The sequence below is a fragment of the Primulina tabacum genome, chromosome 5, assembly GCF_025594145.1.
Source record: "Primulina tabacum isolate GXHZ01 chromosome 5, ASM2559414v2, whole genome shotgun sequence".
In the NCBI taxonomy this organism is placed as follows: Eukaryota; Viridiplantae; Streptophyta; class Magnoliopsida; order Lamiales; family Gesneriaceae; genus Primulina; species Primulina tabacum.
This window is the reverse complement of record NC_134554.1, coordinates 42,340,258-42,359,808: the sequence shown is the minus strand read 5'-3', so window position 1 is coordinate 42,359,808 and position 19,551 is coordinate 42,340,258. Positions and strand designations below refer to the sequence as shown.

Here is a 19,551-nt window from a genome sequence, read left to right as displayed (position 1 = left end):
TACACTCTCGTTCAATTACAAAATTGTGAAATTTTCGATCATTTCTTTTATGAACAAAGGCCATCAATTGTATTTAGTTTTCTCATTGGAATTCTTCGAGTTAAGTTGGAAATTTGGAGTAAACAATTGTTGGTTTATTTTATTCGTCGACTACGATTTGTATTTTTTGAGGTAATTATATTTTATTAAAGAAAATTCAAAACGCACTCGCACAAATATTACAAAATTGAACGCAATTAAAGCTGAGCTAATCCAAACAATTTCCGACATTAATATTTAATTAATGAGTAGGTCTCATGTGAGACGGTCTCACGAATCTTTATCTGTGAGACGGGTCAACCTTACCGATATTCACAATAAAAAGTAATACTCTTAACATAAAAATTAATAATTTTTCATTGGATGACCCAAATAAGAGATCCGTCTCACAAAATACGACTCGTGAGACCGTCTCAAAAAAGTTTTTGTCTTAATTAAAACACCTCATTCATTCATTGATGATTCTAACAACGGTACTGTCTTTATTAATTAAATTTATTTCAAAGTAATGTTCTAATTAGATGATCTTGTTGTGGAAAAATAAAAAACATATGTAAGAAAGAATCATTTCGATACAATCAAATCAAACTTTTAAAAATTTATTTAAAATATTTATCATGGCTTAGTTTTACGCGAACGATTAAATCAATTTTTCAAGTAAGAAAACCAATAATTATTTTGATGAATTTGAATCATTTTTGGATAATTAAATGTTTCACTATCGTATATCATATTAGATATACTCAATACATACATACATACATATATATATATACATACATACATATATATATATATGTCAAGTGATGAGACCAACATTTAATTAGGTTCAAAATATTTGCGCTCGAACCATTAATCAACGAGAGGTAGAAAAATCAAATTTAAGACAACTTGGTTTCATATCATATTATAACAAACGGGAGAATATTCAATATTCATAATTAATTAAAATTACTTATTTGATCTTATACAAAACCCCTCAATTTGTTAATGAATCAAAAATATATTTTACATTATCTAATTAACACGCACATTCATCTTTACTCTAAGAAATGAAAAATGAATAATTTATGTAGCTAGTCTAGATCATCAAGCTAGGAATTAATTAAGAGCACAATATTATTGAATCCAAATGCAAAAAATATAGATTAACTGCCTATTTATTAATAACTCACACATATGCTTATTATATACACAAACTTTTCGCATGTCGCTACAAAAAAACGTTATATTAGCGCCGGTTTTAAAACACCGTCGACCGTCGCTAATGGTCAATGACGACTTAACGTCGGTCAAAATCGTCGCTAAGTTAGCGACGGTCAGTAAAAATTGAACCTATAAATTAATTACCAAGAAACAATGACTATATCCGCTGAACTACATATAACTTGCATTAAAATTTTGACATTGTATTAATATATATAATTATTAAAACAGACCATGACACCAAAGTTAGTTACTTTAAGTATCTCAAACTTAATAAAATAATACAGATTACAAGAGTGTTGCATTAATATATAATAGCTCAGATACTACACAAGATCATGATTTTCAAACTTCCAGCCCTTCATTAAGCTAAAAGTTACATATATTTTTACACGAAATAAAAATTCGAGCTTCAAACTTGTCAACATATAGAGGAACTGCTACTAAAATATATATCCATGCATCAAATTAATTGCTTGCATTTTTCCCACCATATATACAACTTAACGATACATGTATCGATTTTCGCATTAGTTGTCCTCGATCTTCAAAGTTTACACGTTCAAATTTCAGTTGTACGAGCGTCACCGAGCACCTCCATACGATGTATATGCGGGTCCTTTGTTCTTGTATGTATCGGCAGCAGTACCTGGGCCATAACCGGAACTTCTGCACTCGAATCGAATCCATAATAATACGCTTAATTTAGGTGGATGGGAGAACAATATTCAAGAGTTTAGTGATCGATCAAGATTTTGATGTTCTTGGGGAGAGGAGAAGAAAATGGAGAAGGATGGAACAATGATTTTGGTAGCTGAGATATGGTCAATCTGACAAGTGGCAGTAGGAATACGAATACAGGTTATATTAGGGCAAGATTTTGTTGTGGGTGATATGTGTCGGGTCCTGATTGGATGCCAAATTCCAGAGGGCCCCACTGTTAGATGAATATGCAGTGTCATCAATTTGTCTGCCTCCAAAAACTCCATGGGAAAAAGATCAAGCTAGTTTCTAACCCTAATTTGGCACAACATGTTTATTTTCATATTGATCATTTCAATTCCCATATGTCAAGGATGGAATTGGATGTATTATAGTCATGTGCATGTCCTCCTTTAGATTTTTCTTTTACACGAAAACGAAATATATGTCGTACAATATTTTTCTCTTCTCCCTTTGTTTTCACCTTTATTTCATTATTTTCTAGTGAAATTAATGCATATAAACACAACATACAAGAGAGAGAGCCACACATAGTGAAATTTCGATCGATCTCGAGCTGATTCCGCATGCCTCCCCAAAATTGTTATAGCTAGAACTCGAACGCTCTTGATTTTTAATTTCCGGACCAGGAGAAATACTAGCACATGCAAATGTATAGAGGGAAAGTCATGAACCTGAGTAATGATCATATAATTAAGTTCGAAATTTTAGTAAAATTAAAAATCGAAAGTAATTTGGTCCCTAGCTATAATATGTGCGTGGAATAAATAACAAAGGTAATTCGAATGAAGTCCACGAGCATGCAAAAAGGAGTGGCAGAGAAGGGTTTTCAGAGTACGACATGATGCCTTATCTCTCTAAAGCAAGAGAATCAAAGATAAGATTTCTAACAACATTTTCCATCGATCTGGGCCCCTGATTTGATAGATAAAATAATAATTTTTTTAAAATTCAAGTGGTGTCGTGTATATGGTCGGTCCACCCCCCAAATATTACCTTCTAAAATGTAGTAAATATATAATGTTAAAAAATAGACAAGATAGGGACAAGGGTAGTATGTATCTACCATTGGAATGTTGAGTGGATTGGTTCAAGAGAGAAAAAGATTTGATCCAAAAAATGTAGGGGTATAGTTTTTATTCATCATTTTATGCAAAAATTGCATTTTACAAGTACAAAATGTATAGAAAATTATTATTATTATCTCTACAACTGGAGATGTGACCAACTGAAACACCTCCATCACAATATTCTCCTTTTTACGCAACATTGATAATTTGCATTTCTTTATTTGACAATGTCTTCCAAATTCTTTGTATAATTAAATTTGATACAAGAAAATGTTGAGCTTTAGTGCAACAAGATCGAGTGATGGCAGATGGGTCTGGTGTTGTTTGGTATTCAATTGTATGATTTAATATTGCATGGAGGACGATTGTATTGTTTCAAATTTAATAATTCATTATTGCTTAGTTTTGTTAAAAGTAAAAATTTATGGTAAAAAGTAAAAATCTCAAACTTACAAAATATATTTTACTACACACTTTATGCAATTGTGTCTACTCGATTGTGTTCTTTTTCACAAATTGAGAGACATATTTATAGAATTTTTTTGGAAATAATCCAAAAATAAATACATCAGTACGTACATCATCACACACTAATTTTCAATATTTACAACTCTTATTTTCAACACTCAATCTCTTATGTTCAACACTCTCCCTTGTGATGATGATTATGATATAACCATGATTGTCTTCATTACGTGTTTTATACTGTTTCGTTAAAAATCTTACTATGAAAAACTCATAGAGATAAAAACCATAGTAAGGGAAAAATAGTGCAGTCACGTAAACTCTTCCTCATGTTAACACGAACGATTCTTCATAAATTTCGTAGATTGCACATCTCAATATTATATATATGTTTTCTGAATATTGTCGTAGGAAGTGCCTTTGTGAAAAGATATGAAGAGTTTTCACTTGACAGAATATGACGAATATCAATATCTTTATTCCTCTCAAGCTCTTGGGTGAATGCGAAGAACTTAAGGGGAATATGTTTAATTCTGTCGCTTTTTATGTATCTTTCTTTCACTTGAGTAACACATGCATCATTATCTTCATATAGTGTCATAGGTTTCTTGTCGAATGATAATCCGCATGAGATCACGGGCGGTCGGAAATATAACTTCCCTTATATGTTCAAACCTTTCTTTTAATCCTTTTCATAAAGCTGGAGATCTTTTTCAATGATATATTCATATTTTAATCCTTCATCAAGATGTCGAAGCAAAAATATAATAGCTTTTGTTTTTTCTTGTGATGATGAGATACCATTTTTTTAATGGTCTCACTTATATCCAATGACTCAAGATGCGTTTCTACATCGAGAGTCCATGACATATAAATTTTTCCCGTAATGTCGAGCGCAACAAATTCGAGCTTTGCCAAATTTGACGCGGTGGTACTAGAAAAATAACAATGAATTTTATTAGTTAAGTTTTCAATCTATTAATATGACAATAAAAAGTAACAGATAAATTATAAGTATAAATATTCTTAAAAATAAAGAAAAAACGCGATGCGGATATTCTCCGATAAATACAAAAATATGGAGTATAATAACCAAAATAATTATAGAAAATAATCTTGTAAAAAACAATCTTCTTCTTCTCTGAAAATTTTGATGAAAAAAATTTTTAGAGAGGAAGTGTAAGTTTGAAGTTATTGATTGTGTTTGTAAAATCATATTTATAAGGTAAAAATTAGCTATTTATAACAGTTTATGACCGTTACAAAATTTTAAAAAAATAAATGTATGTATATGTAAATTTTATGGTAATAATATGATGTATATCATGTAAATCATGTTTAAATAATTATGTATATCACATCACAATATTATAATGAGGTGTCAGAGACTCCTTTTATATAATATTGTAACATTATACATATATATATATATATATAATTATTATTATATAACACAATAAAAATATACAAACCGTGAAATAATCACATCACGTTATTATAATGAGGTGCATAGACTCTTTTATATAATAATATGATATTATTCAAATATATATATACAATAAATAAAAAGTAACACAATAAAATTATATAAGCAGTGTAATAATATAATCACATCACGTTATTATAATGAGGTGTCATAGGCTTCTTTTATATAATAACATGATATTATATATTAAATATATACAAAATAAAATAAATAAACAGTAAAATATATATATTCTTATTTTTGAATATTTTTACTTTTTTCTTGTTTTTTGGAGCTTGGAAAAATATGGAGAACCGAACTTTCGAGTATAGTGCTGATTGTTGGGTGGAATAATTGTCCCTGCTTGGTAGAGCGATCGAACCGTGGTGCATAAGCTGTTGTGCGGTTTAAAAGATTTGAGTTGCACCTTTACCACCAGCTATAGTTTTTGGTAAAGTGGTAAGCACTCGGTCCTACAATTGGTATCAGAGCCAATGTCATGGTTTCGATTCCCATTGATTGCAAGGAGTGCAATTATTGGGAGGGAGATTGTTGTGTGCAATAATTGTCCCTGCTTGGTAGAGCGATCGAACCGTGGTACTCGAGCTGTTGTGCGGTTTAAAAGATTTGAGTTGCGCCATTACCACCAGCTATAGCTTTTGATAAAGCGGTAAGCACTCGGTCCTACACTGATAACGTGTTAAAAGTAAAGTTTACGTTATAAAGTAAAAATCTCAAAATCACAAAATATATTAAACTACACACTTCATAATATTTTGTCTGCTCAATTGTGTTCTTCTTCACAAATTGAGAGACCCATTTATAGAATTTCTTTGAAAATAATTCAAAAATAAATACATCGTTACATACATCATCACACATTAATTCTCAATATTTATAACTCTTATTTTCTAAGACTCAATCTCTTATTTTCAACAAATTTTTATTTGTGGATACTTTTTAATTTAATATGTTAAATTTGGGCCGGTAGATCCACTGGGCCGAAATTTATTGGGTTAGGCCCACGACTTTGCATATCCCACCAAAATTAAAGATAATAAATCTTTTTTGTTTATATCTGTGTTTACATTATTAATTAAAATTAAATCTCAGAGTAATAATATATTGGTTGAGCTTATTTCAAGCATTTATTTTATTAGGGATTTTACAAATCATCAATTTTTATAATATAAAAAATTCAATTTGTCACATTTTCATTATATATTAAATATAAAATGTCACTATATAATGATGGTAAATATGGATGTTATACCGAAAGTTTAGCATTATTCTTATTTTATATATGTGATTATTTAATTTTTTGAATTTTTGTTAGGAATCAGAATATTCCCATGTGTGTGTAGCTGCTTACAACATCAACAGGTAGAGGTAGAGGCGTAGAGCGGGAGATCGAAGAAGAGAGATGTCGTGCCTCGCATCGTGCTGTGTGTCGTTGACGTGCGGGCTCTGTTCATCGGTGGCGTCCAGCATCACCAAGCGCTCTGCAAGAATCGCATACTGCGGACTCTTCGGCTTTTCTTTGATCGTGTCTTGGATTCTTAGAGAAGTAGCTACACCTGTGCTTAAAAAATTCAGCTGTGAGTGTGTTTTGATTGAAATTGAGGAGGATATAGTGTGAATTTTTTGCTTTTTGGGGGATTCTGAGCTGCGCGGGGAATGGGTTATCAATGGTTTCGGCTTTTCTTGGTCATGTAGCGTGTTTGTGTCGATTTTACTTTTGTTTTCTTGGCATATTCGCAAGTGTGTTGTTTATGTGGGGCTCTTTGGTGGACCTATTAACCAAGGGGTTAGCTTCTTTGGAGCTGAAGAAGTTTGTGCTTTCTCTTTTTGAGAAAAAAATTGGATAGTAACAGTTTTATGTTCTTTTTTATGTATGAGATAGGTACAAATGAGAGGAACCCTGAACACGTGTTGATGAGTGAATAGATATATAAATGAATTGATTTATTCAGTTTGCTGTTTATAAGTACATGAGACTGCTGGAATCTGTTTATCAATAATCGAGTCGAATCAAAATTTTGTCTTTATTTGCGTACTTTGCAATGGAGGAAGTAGCTGTTATTGCTTGAAATATTTGTGCAGGGTCCTCTTTAAAGTATCCAACTTTTGTTTCTTGATCAGTCCATACATGCATGAGTTGCCCGGTTTAAGATAATCATTCATGCGTGCAGAATGAGATGCTGGTATGATCTTTGGTGTACTTTGTAGGGATAAACACTTCAGACAACCTCCCAAAAGAATGGTTTCAAATGCAAGCTGTTCTTCGTGTCGGCTTGGGGAATTTCTTGTTTTTTGGAATACTAGCCCTCATAATGATTGGAGTGAAGGATCAAAATGACAAACGTGATTCATTGCATCACGGTGGATGGATTGCTAAGATGCTGGTTTGGACTTTGTTGGTTATCCTCATGTTTTTCCTCCCGAATGCCATCATATCAATATACGGTCGGTGCCTCAATCCCTTTTTTGCAATATGTTATATAGATTTTTTGTAGAAGTTTAGCTAGTATTTGTAATCTTTTCTTACAAATTCTTATTGAAATGCTAATATTTATCTGATGCCTGATGGTGACATATTATTGACGGCCGGGAGAAAGCTTTTTGTTCATATAGGATTTATTTCGAAGTTTGGTGCTGGGCTTTTCTTATTGGTACAAGTCATAATATTATTAGACGCCACACATTCGTGGAACGATTCATGGGTAGCCAAAGACGAGCGAAAATGGTAGTCCAAATAAAAATCATATTCTCTTTTTAATCCTGGCTGTTTTTGGTCTCCTGATAATTCTATCTTTGTTGTTTTCAGGTATATCGCCTTACTTGCTGTATCAATAGCATGCTATCTTGCTGCATTTACGTTTTCGGGAATTCTATTCATTTGGTTTAACCCTTCCGGACACGACTGTGGCCTTAATATCTTTTTCCTCTCGATGACCATCATTCTTGCTTTTATCTTCGCTGTTGTTGCATTACATCCCAAGGTGAATAATTATTTTCTATATATTATTGTGTTAATTCAACTTAAATTTTGAAAATTTTACGATATAAATTATAAATAACACAAACCTGTTGCATGACCAGCTAGGAAAGCACTAGTTTGTTAATTTTGAATTGGTAAAACTTTTTATTTCGACAGGTTAATGGCAGCCTCTTGCCTGCTTCGGTGATATCCATTTATTGTGCTTACGTTTGTTACACTGGACTCTCTAGTGAACCTATAGATTATGTATGCAATGGTCTCCACAACAAGTCAAAAGCCGTTACCTTGAGTACCCTTATTCTTGGTATGCTTACTACAGTTCTCTCAGTTTTATATTCCGCTCTTCGAGCTGGATCGTCGACAACCTTTTTATCTCCACCAAGTTCACCCAGAGCAGGTATTTAAAACTGGTTTGGAATCTTATTAACTTTTCATGCTTGTAGTATTTGCTTTTTCGAATTTTATCTTTTGGAACTTTGTTAAGAGACGTTTGGCTCACTTTTAATTATCAAAACCTTCAAATGGTAAGATGTTATTGTTAGTTCCATATGGTGTTGCGACATATTTACTCTTTTATGTTTATGGTCATTATTTAATTCTTATTAAGGACTAAAAATATCATGATCCTATAATTACATGACTGCAAATGTCATTTCTACCTCGTTAATAATGGCTCATCTCCTAATCTTATATGTTTTTTATTTCAAATGTACCTTTACAATGATACTGTCTCTTACTTTGTTCAAAATCTTTGCTCAATTATTAGCGTGGGGCGAAGGGGTATATTTTTTACACAGATTTTTATAGAATTTATGTGTTACAACATTATGTGACAGGTGACAAGAAACCTCTTCTCGACTCAGACGAACTTGAATCCGGTAAAGGAAAGGACTCAGAAGCACGGCCAGTTACTTACTCTTACATGTTCTTTCATCTGATATTTGCTCTAGCTAGCATGTACTCAGCCATGCTTCTTTCTGGTTGGACGAGCAGTTCAGAAAATGCAGACCTTATAGACGTCGGTTGGACGTCAGTTTGGGTTCGCATCTGTAGCGAGTGGGTCACAGCTGGATTGTATGTGTGGTCTCTAGTGGCTCCATTGCTGTTCCCCGATCGTGAATTCTAGTAAATCTTTGTTATTATGTTTAGATGTTAATATCAGTATGCGTGGATTTGCAATGTGGTGTGCGAAGATTCTAAATAATCACATGTTTTATTTTATGTATATGGAAATGCTTATTATATGAAAAAGTTTCCGGTGTGGCTTCCCATTTTGGTTTCTTGACTATTAATTTTTTAAAGCATATAATTACACAAAATTCATTAAAAATCTAAAATCAATGTCTTACGAGAGATTCTCGACTCATTTCTCAAGGAACGTGCAGAACAAAATTAAAGGATAAAAAATTAAAGCAATTAGACAAGATTCATAAGAAAATTGAGATTTAGACAATAGTAAGAGGCTAAGTTATCTCCGAAATGTTTCATGCGGCCTAGCTATCACATGGGAGAATATTGCAAGTTTTATATCTTATAACCGTTCTTTTATGATTTTGGTTATTTATGATGTTGAATTTCACTATTAATCCGTTTTTTATTTTATTTTTATAGTTATGATATTCTTTCTGACGTGACATTGATATGTTATCGAATTAACGTTGATGTTGTCTTAAAGTGGTGTCGAGTCTGCTGACTTGGCGTGATATGATGCTGACGTATGCAATGCCACACCATGACTCAAAAAAACCACCATAGTCAAAAATTGAAAAAAAAATATGATTAAAACACGATTTTAATATATAGAACACGTCACAAAATGGCAATTTCCCTGTTAATAAAAGTCGACGGAGCATTATTGAATTTGCATTGCAATCAGCAACGTATTTGGATTTCTGATGGCCAAATTATATGTCTACCATTAGGCTACGTTTGGTTGGAAGTATAGGATAAACTAATGATTAGTATGTAAATGATGAAGAAAATGATTGTGGTAGGATTGTAATATATGGTGTAAAATAATATTATGTTTGGTAAGATTTTTAAGTGTAGGATAATTTTGAATTTTTTGATTAAAAGACAAAATTGCCCTTCCCCTTTGCGACGGTGGCGACGGCGACAGTGGCGGCGGGGGCCGGCGGCCGGAAATGGTCGGCCGGAAACGGCTGACGGGGCGGCGGCCGGAAACGGCCAGCCGGAAAAATCGGCCGGTGGTAGGCCGGCGGCGGCGGTCGGTGGCGGGAAGTGGTGGTAAGTTTGAATATAATAGAGGGGTAAAATTGAAAAAATAGGAGGTATTAAGAGTTGGATAAATAATCATAGGGGGTGATGAGGTATTATTTTAACCTACCTAATATAACCTAATCATTCATATGAGGGATTGACTTGGTTAAATAATCACGCGTACCAAACAGCGGAGTAGGCCGGATAAAAAAAAATAATACCCCCTAATCCTGCCAACCAAACACTCCCTTAGAGGGTAGAAGTTATCTCAACTCTTGCAACTTTGCATTTGCGCAAGGGAGTGAGACAAAGAAGCCTTATCTAAAATGTTCGTTTATTACATTGCCAAGTTCGTTGGTTCGTTGGTGGCGGAAATAGGGAGAGTGACCATTTCAAGAATATTTTCCTCCACACAGGCAGCCCTATCAACTCATCACTATTTTACATTTATATGCAACTCTTGGATTCTTAATTCTAAACTATACTCCTCTATATAAATATATAGTTTTTTTTTATTCTTTCTGTCTCGGGACTTCAGGTACGTATGTTTTAATTTCATGCAAATTTCATTTATTCTTTTGATAATCAGGAGTGGTGGAGCCAGATAGAATCAATATTTCATTGACAGAATATTCATGCTCTTCGATTTATTGAGTATTAATCTTACACTGTACATGTCGATTGTCGACTCTTACATGAAGATTTTAAATGACATTATAATCCATTTTCTGCTATATTTTTGAAGTGTCGACTCTTAATCACAAATTTGCACCATCGTTTTCGACTTTTACACACTACTTGGAAAATTTGGACAGTGGTTGGCAATCTGGGATTTCAAACTTGTGTAAGAAACTGAGTTCAAGAATCTATTTAGGTAAACTGTCTCCCTCTCCAATAAAAAGTAAACTAAATAAACCCACATGTACTCATGCATAGTTTAGTCGAAGTTATATTTTTTTCAGGTAAATTTCATTCATACACGTCTGTGAAAACTAAGTGTTAATTCTTTCACGAGTTTGCCATATATCTAAGGTCTCACGTGACATCTAAATGCATTTTACTAGAGATTTTTCTATATATATATATATATATATAGCATATGAATGCTATAAAAACTTCCCAAGTTATTCTGTTATCAAATTTCTCAGCAAAATAAGGTGCAAATGGCACAAATCTTCGCTCCTTCAGCGCAATGGCAGATGAGAATTGGGAAGAACTCAGCAGATTCAAACCCGTTGAATACCAAGATGCTGAGCTCACTTGTTATAAAGCAAACCAAGAAAGTGGCAGTTAAAACTTCAACCAAATTTAAGGTCTTTGCTACCTAGTCTGAAAATGGCAGCACCGTCAACCGTCTTGAACAGCTCCTAAACTTAGACATAACTCCGTACACAGATAACATTATTGCTGAATATATTTGGTATGGTTTCTGCCAATATTTGGCTCAATAGATTTCAGTAGCTACTACTTTGTGCTCAACTGATTAGATGGTGGTGCATGGTGACATCGGTTTTTTCATGAGTTGCATGCTCGGGTTGACTAACATTATCTTATAGCTTGCTGGTTTTTGACAGGATTGGAGGATCTGAAACTGATGTTCGTAAGTCAAGGGTACGGAAAACAGTGATACACTTCTTGATCTATGCAGCATTTGCAAAACCTAAGTTGCGTGTTAACCATGCTTAATTGTCAATTGGTCAGACAATAACAAAGCCAGTCGAGCACCCTTCTCAGCTACCAAAATGGAACTATGATGGATCAAGTACAGGGCAGGCCCCTGGAGAAGATAGTGAAGTCATTCTATAGTAAAAATCATCCAGCAAAAGCTGGAAATATATAGAAACATTCCATTTAATATTTCCGATGAAAACTTGAAACTGTCATTTTTCAATGTAGCCCTGAAGCAATCTTTAAGGATCCATTTCGTGGTGGCAATAACATCTTGGTGAGTCCAATAATTTGATTCATTTTGCTGCTCTGCTTCCTAGTTTTCTTTAAGCGTCTTGTTACATGGATTTAAGTTTTCCATATATGTATGTGGCTTGAAACAGGTAATCTGTGATACATATACACCTGCGGGTAAGCCTATCCCCACAAACAAGCGCCACAAAGCTGCTCAGATATTCAGTGATCCTAAGGTTGTTGCCGAAATTCCATGGTAATTACTTGGGACATTTGGTAAGAGAATCTTATGGACTTTATCCGAAAATGCAGCAGACATTCCTCCGACACTCGATGGATAACTAGAAACCGACCAAAAAAAACTTGATAGCTTTTTATTGAAACATCGAAACCCTAACTAGGCGAATAGGGTTTCGCCTTAAGTTAGAAAGAGCTCACTATTATTTGTTTTTTCAGTTAGTTTCTTACTATAGAGGTTTTGGCTCAGTCTCCTTTTCTTGTACATTTTACTCGATCTCCTCTAAAATTTGGCTAATCTTCAATTAGGTATGGCACTGAGCAAGAGTACACTTTACTCCAAAAGAATGTAAAATGGCCATTGGGCTGGCCTGTTGGAGGTTACCCCGGCCCTCAGGTATAACCTTTCCAGTCTAATACTCTCCACGTAGTACCTGAAAGAAAAGTTTAAGTAAATCATAAGCAGGCTTCACGTGGTCCTCACGTCCAACGAACATTCATAAACTTGGCTCCTTACATGGACAATTTCTTTGGTTCAAAGCGGCACACCGTGCTTATAAATCAGCAATTCAGCTCGGATATGCTACATCAGAGACGTTTACTGATCCTAATGTGCCGTGTTTAGGGACCTTACTACTGTGGAGCAGGGGCAGGCTAGTCATTTGGTCGTGACATATCCGATGCTCATTACAAAGCTTGCTTGTATGCAGGAATAAATATCAGTGGCACCAATGGAGAGGTCATGCCTGGACAGGTATCTTCCCCAGCTCGTCATGTTTCAGAAATGAACATATATTTTTAGTCCTCCAGTTACAGGATCGGCCCTTGATTGATGCGTCTTGCAGTGGGAATTTCAAGTAGGTCCGAGTGTTGGAATCGAAGCCGGAGATCACATCTGGTGCACAAGATACCTTCTCGAGGTAGACCATATTCTCACTTGATGGAGTCAAATGGAGATTTTCTTTTTTTTCTTTTTCTTTTCCAAGGACGAACTTTAACAAAGTAATGCCACAGACATCAGGGGAAATGCAAGAAGTTTGGTTAGAGAGTGCGCAGATGAAATTAGCTCTGATTGTCATGAAGTGAAAATGGAAGCTTGTCACAGAAAGTTAAAAGAAGGTTTAACAAAGAATCTTGGTTAAAAAGAGAGACACCATAATTTTAGGGACAACCGCCTTTTTAACCCCGCCATGCTTGGTCCTCCATGGATCATATAGTTTCATCACTTCAATAGAAGAAAAGTGTGGCAATCCCCGTAATAGTGGTTTCTGTGAATATTATATTCAGAAAAATATAGAACACGAACAAATGCGTAATTATATTTTAGATATGTTATCTATCCAGAGAATAACAGAACAAGCAGGAGTTGTTCTCTCGCTTGACCCAAAACCAATAGAGGTACCATTTTACATTAAGATAAACATAAGATTTCTTCCTGGGAAAAAGCAAGAAAATCTAAAGTAGTTTCTTATTGGAACATTCAGGGTGATTGGAATGGTGCAGGATGCCACACCAATTACAGGTATCCACTAATTTTATTAAACTTAACAGTCCTTCAGCATGCTGAGGTTATTTGGTTTGGACACGGGTAACAAACAATATGTTGGAATTTTTCAGCACAAAAAGTATGAGAGAAGAAGGAGCTTTTGATGTAATAAAGAAAGCGATTTTGAACTTGTGGCTTCGCCACAAAGAGCATATAAGTGATTATGGAGAAGGAAACGAAAGAAGATTAACGGGCAAGCATGAAACAGCCAGTATCAACACATTTTCTTGGGTATGTGTACTTAAATACGTATACGGACTCGAACCCAAGATTTAGGCATTGTGAAACCAAATGCTTTACCAGGAAAATTTCCACCTTGAATTCATACAAGATGGAACACATTATCTTGGGGGTGTATGCTTAAATTACACATGATACACGGGGATACCTACAGTGCTATGCCATTGCATATGACTCGGATCCATGATTTAAGGATTGCAAAACCAAATTATTTACCAGCAAAATTTCCATCTTGAATTCATACCCATCTTGCTTTATATTTATATCCAGGGTGTTGCCAACCGTGGATGCTCAATCCGAGTGGGGCGTGACACTGAGAAGAATGGCAAAGGTAATAGACGACACACCCTACATTTACCTCAGAGAAAGCAAATCGATATAGATTTCATTTATGCCAAAGTTAGGCCTAAGCTTTCTTTTATGGAAAATTAAACCTACGGCAACATCTACCAGTCCTAAGGTTTAGAAAAATTTAAACTGATATCAAATGTTAACTATTATTTTCTGATAGGTTATTTGGAAGATAGGCGCCCAGCTTCTAACATGGATCCATACGTTGTGACTGCACTGCTTGCCAAAACTACGATCTTGTGGGAGCCAACACTTGAAGCTGAAGCTCTTGCTGCTCAAAAGCTCTCATTGAAAGTCTAAGCCATCAGATATTCAAGTAAACTGGCATGGAGTTAACAGGGTTTATGGGCCAAGGTGCAAAATCGTGTTCTGCTGTTGAGTGATCCCTTATGTAAGATATTTGTAAATAGGGGATTGAAATAAGGGTCGTGCTAATGTGCTAAAGGTTCCTTCGACTTTTATTGTTTGAATTGGTTTACAGGAATATCTTGATCTTGGACTGTTTGGCCCAATTCATTCTTATTTGGTTACCATAATCTATTGTGTTTAAAACCTATACTGTTTTGCAGCATCCCCTGTTAATTGCTCTAAGAGTAAGTGAACTAAATTGGTGCCTCGTGAAGCTTAATCTAATTACATAAGAACTATTAAGGTTAGAATGAAACAGACACCCTGTCATGGGTGGTTAATCCTACATTTAAACTTATTGTAAAATGCAACTTCACAAACAACATTTTGAGGGATAGTGGTGATTATTAGGCATTGACAAGTGCTTAAGTAACACCACACTCAACAGATTGCCTGATGTAATTTACCCTTAAGAATACTACGGGAATGATGGGAAACAAGGAAAGAAAATAGTGAAAACAAAAAATATGGTAAGATGGAAAGCAAATAAATCAGCCTATAAACAGCTTAATGCTACAAGTTTCTTGCCTTTGCATCCAAAAAAGAAAAAGAAAAGAGCACATTGAGGTTGACACAATATATTCTGTAGTGATGATATATTCAAGATCAATGATACATGAGATATAAATCAAGCCAGCTAATTTGCTTTTAAAGAAGAGAGAAAAAGAGCTACAATCAGTGATATTACATGGTGTCATGGCTGAAAATGTGCAAACCAAGAACAGTACATAAGAGTTACCATGTTTAAAGAACAGATGAATATTTTATTAGAATGACAAAAGATCACTCTAACCTGTTTTTGCGATATTCGCTAGTTCTGCCAACAGAAATTCCTTCTACCCTCCTGCATGATCTCAAAGGCAAGTTTGTATCTTTCTAAAGATGCAACTCCTGCTTCGATATAATTCCGGGCCTCTTCTCTTAAACTCCACAGCATCAAAGGTTTTAAATCTTGCAGCCCACCTCCTGAATCAGTATCTCTTATTATACCATATTTTGCATTTTTACTCCATCGATGCAAGATATAGCGAGATGGAAGTTCCTTTATATTCATTATTTGGAACACCTTCAAAGCATGCCTACAAAGAATACCTTCAAACTCAAACATTCTACAGCTACAACTGATATTCAGATTTGATGCATTAAAGGCAATGGTGTTCCTCTCATCACCATTTCCACACTTTTGCACCAGATATCTATTAATGGATCCTTCAACATTTATCTTTATTCCAACATAACTAAAGCATTCCAGAAGCTCTTTCTGAAAAACTTTGAACATTGAGACCGTGTAAAGACTTCTACATTGCTCTTCTATCGGGTCTTTTGTGTGCAGAATTGCTTGCAAATTATATGAATTGAAATCTTCCTTTTTTTCCTCTTCACGGCAATTTTCCAGAGCTTTCTCATACCGTACAACAAATTCACTCAGAGGTGTTTCTGCAGTCAAAAGTGTACCGAAATATGATTTTAAGCTTCCATCCACTGGGATTCCAGCAAAGAATGTTCCCTTTATGTACAAGGGAACCCAACTTTTACGCATTCTATACATCTCCTGAAGCCATGTATTCTCTCTCAGATTATATTTGTTCATAATCATGTTCCAAGCAGAATCAAATTCACTGGCTGTCTGACTTTGGAAAATGCAAGTTTCATATTCATATTTGAACTCAGTATTCATGGAGAGTAATGCACCCAAATTCTCCTGCTCTTTAGCGAGAATTTGCCAGGCAGAAAATCGATGATGTGTCCCAGGAAAAACTTGTGCAATTGCACGTTGAATGTTCGTGTCCTGATCGGCTATTATAGACACAGGGCGGCGTCCCAACATTGCTGTAAGCCAAGCCTTGAAGATCCAAGTAAACGACTCCTCGGATTCATCAGCAATTAAAGCACAACCAAGAAGAACAGGTTGGCGATGATGGTTGACACCAACAAATGAAGCAAATGGCACCAAATAATTACTTCTCTTGTATATTGAATCAAACACAATGGCATCTCCAAACTGAGCACAGGAAAACCTAGATCGAGCATCAACCCAGAAAATATTCATACCTTTACCATCACGGATTTCCACAGAGTAAAAGAACCCTGTATCTTCAGATTGCCGAGATTGAAAGTATTCAAGAAGCGTATTATACCAATCACTTCCAATTTTGCTTTCATGAACTCGTTTGACAAGGCTAAGGCCTCCATTTGTTTCAACCAAATCCAAGTTTTCCAAAACGCTGCTTCCTTCCTCTCTATATCCCTTTGATGCCACAGTCACCGGTCTACTAGGAGCTGTTGGACTGTCAAATTCATGATTGTGTTCTTTCTGAAGACGATCAACCACCCACCTTCCCGATTCTTGTCTTTGAATTCTCATGTATGCTCCACAGCCAACCCTTGAAGGATGCTGACGCCCTTCCTTTGAGCACACAAATCTTCTAGATGTAATTGATCCATCATGTTTAGAGCGGAATAATTGGCCGATCCTGACTTTGAACCCAGCACTAGCAGCAAAAGTGTTGTAGAATTTGTATGCTTCATTGGCAGAATTAAATTCAAGACCTTTGTAAGGTTCACAAGAGGAACCTACATATTCATCCATCCCTTCATTTCTGCGCCTTTTTACATCAACGTCAGATAGATCATCATTCTCATATGATCTGATTCCTGTCCTACTAGCTCCACCAGCAGATGATCGTGGAGTTGGAAAACTCTTCCTCTGTACCTGTGGTGGAGAAAGTTCTCCAGAGACTTCAAACTCATGATTGTGTTCCTTCTTTATATTAGCTAAGACCCATTTCCCAGAATCTACCTTCTGCACTCTTATGAAAGCCGGACAACCAGTTCTTGAGTTCGTCTGAAATCCCTCCTTCGAACACACAAATTTCCGGGAAATGATGGCACCATCAACTCTGGATCTATACAGCTGCCCTATCCTGATTTTGAACCCCAATTGACTAGCATAGGTATTGTAAAATTCTTGTGCCTCTTCAGCCGAATCAAACTCTAACCCCACATAAAGTTCCATCTTAGATTCTCCACCATTCCGATGCCCAGTTAACTAGAGGTGGAAGCTTTGTTCTAACAGTCATGATATTTTCCAGTACCTCCAAATTCATATCAATTTCTGCAAATGTCAGTAACATAAGAAATTATAAAAGCAAAATATGCTACGTGCATATGTGTTCAAGCTTATCTAACAGTAGACTGCTTTTGAAAAACGAGTGCAATCATGGAGGCAATAGGCAGATACGAAAACATAAACATTACCTCAAAAGTCCAAACTCCACATAAATGCAGGAACCATACGGTGTTATGGTAAGGACTAAATAAATAAATCTTAAAGCAATTTAACCTTAGTAAAGTTCAACATGATGATTTTGAACAGAATAATCAGTCTACACACAACGAGTTAACAAAATTCTTAGAAACTGAAGCATGAAAGAAAACCAATTCCAGAGAGGTCATAGGATTCAGTGACACATACCAAATTACACCCAGTTTGAAATCCACGTAAACTGAAATTTGTTATAAAGAGTGCAAGATTGTATATCAGCAGAAACTGGCCACCAGGTTTTCTGGAGGACTACCTGCTCAGCATACAATATCATCAACTTACAAGTGTAACAGGGAATAAACTGAAACTGACATCAAATATAGTAGGTGAAACCAAACTTTAGAAATCAGGATTGCTGATTTGGTTGCCAGGAGATTAACTGAAATGTACAAGTGTAACAGGGAATAAACTGAAACTACCATCAAATATAGCTGGTGAAATCGAACTTTAGAAATAAGGGTGACTGATTTGGGTGCCAGGAGGTTAACTGAAATTGTTGATGGAGTTAAATTGTCCGAACACTACATGATAATTTTTATGTTACAATTTAAACCTGGAGTTCATGCCGAGTCGCCCACCAATAAAATAAATTTCCATTCACGGATCCATCTTGCAGAGGTAACCATTATAATCAATAAAACAAATATTTATGCCCAGAAATTGACATACAAGATGTGAAAAGCCCATAGATTCATAAACCCCGTGAATTAGATCCCATCACAGAATTAATTACACAAAAATTCATACACTAAATAGATTCCAAAGCTACAATTTACATTTCTTCTTTCCTCCCAGCTAAACTCTACCAGGTAAAAAAAATCCATCATAACGGCTAGCCATAGACTCAGCAATTAGCAGACCTAAAAGGAATCAACCAAATTCCAAAATCCTGACCAACCAGTTCAGTACATACAAGAAGCGTCACAAATGCATAGAAAACAGTGACGATCAAATGTTTGGAAACAAATGAGGAACACCGAAAAAACAAGGAAATAAGCAATCAAAGTTCACAAATAGCCGTGTACCCACTAGAAAGGAGTTAAAAATCCCAACTTTTTAGTTCCCAAAAAAAAATGAAGATCGATCCAATTTCATCACACTCCAACAAAGATCACACATACGCACAAAGATCAAGAAAATACATGAGTACAAATTAAGAACCAATTAGGGATTCACCTATTGCATACCCAAGGAGCTGAATCAAACTCCCATACAAAGGGTACGTCCCATGTCAAATATCACAAAAAAAATGGGCAAGCCAGTGAGCCACTCGCTCGCTTAGCAACTCCGAATAATATTTATATATAAACAGAAATTTTGAAAATTTATTAATATTAACAAAATTCATATGTT

The 19,551-nt window shown here is 35.1% G+C and overlaps 2 protein-coding genes and 1 pseudogene across 2 annotated transcripts; 2 read left to right on the top strand and 1 right to left on the bottom strand.

The window, feature by feature from the left end:
• Nucleotides 1-6,292: 6,292 nt before the first annotated feature.
• On the top strand, nt 6,293-9,240 carry LOC142547781 (uncharacterized). The gene is made up of 6 exons (XM_075656237.1): nt 6,293-6,566; nt 7,198-7,434; nt 7,603-7,714; nt 7,796-7,970; nt 8,126-8,366; nt 8,806-9,240. Exons 1-6 carry the CDS (start codon nt 6,392-6,394, stop codon nt 9,093-9,095), a joined length of 1,230 nt encoding a protein of 409 aa, XP_075512352.1. The 5' UTR covers nt 6,293-6,391; the 3' UTR covers nt 9,096-9,240.
• Nucleotides 9,241-10,441: 1,201 nt separating this feature from the next.
• Nucleotides 10,442-14,981, top strand: LOC142547780 (glutamine synthetase leaf isozyme, chloroplastic-like; annotated as a pseudogene).
• A 460-nt stretch (nt 14,982-15,441) lies between these two features.
• LOC142547779 (protein FAR1-RELATED SEQUENCE 12-like) lies at nt 15,442-19,496 on the bottom strand. Its single transcript, XM_075656236.1, is given in 4 exon segments — nt 15,442-17,919; nt 17,921-17,988; nt 18,349-18,451; nt 19,375-19,496. Coding segments are annotated over 2 exon segments (2,295 nt in total). The 5' UTR covers nt 17,981-17,988; nt 18,349-18,451; nt 19,375-19,496; the 3' UTR covers nt 15,442-15,684.
• Between the last annotated feature and the right edge of the window lie 55 nt (nt 19,497-19,551).

Coding starts and splice junctions, on each gene's coding strand:
- LOC142547781 (XM_075656237.1), top strand. CDS start 6,392: ATGTCGTGCCTCGCATCGTGCTGTGTGTCGTTGACGTGCGGGCTCTGT. Junction 6,567..7,197: donor TGTGCTTAAAAAATTCAGCT/GTGAGTGTGTTT, acceptor TGTACTTTGTAG/GGATAAACACTTCAGACAAC. Junction 7,971..8,125: donor TTGTTGCATTACATCCCAAG/GTGAATAATTAT, acceptor TTATTTCGACAG/GTTAATGGCAGCCTCTTGCC.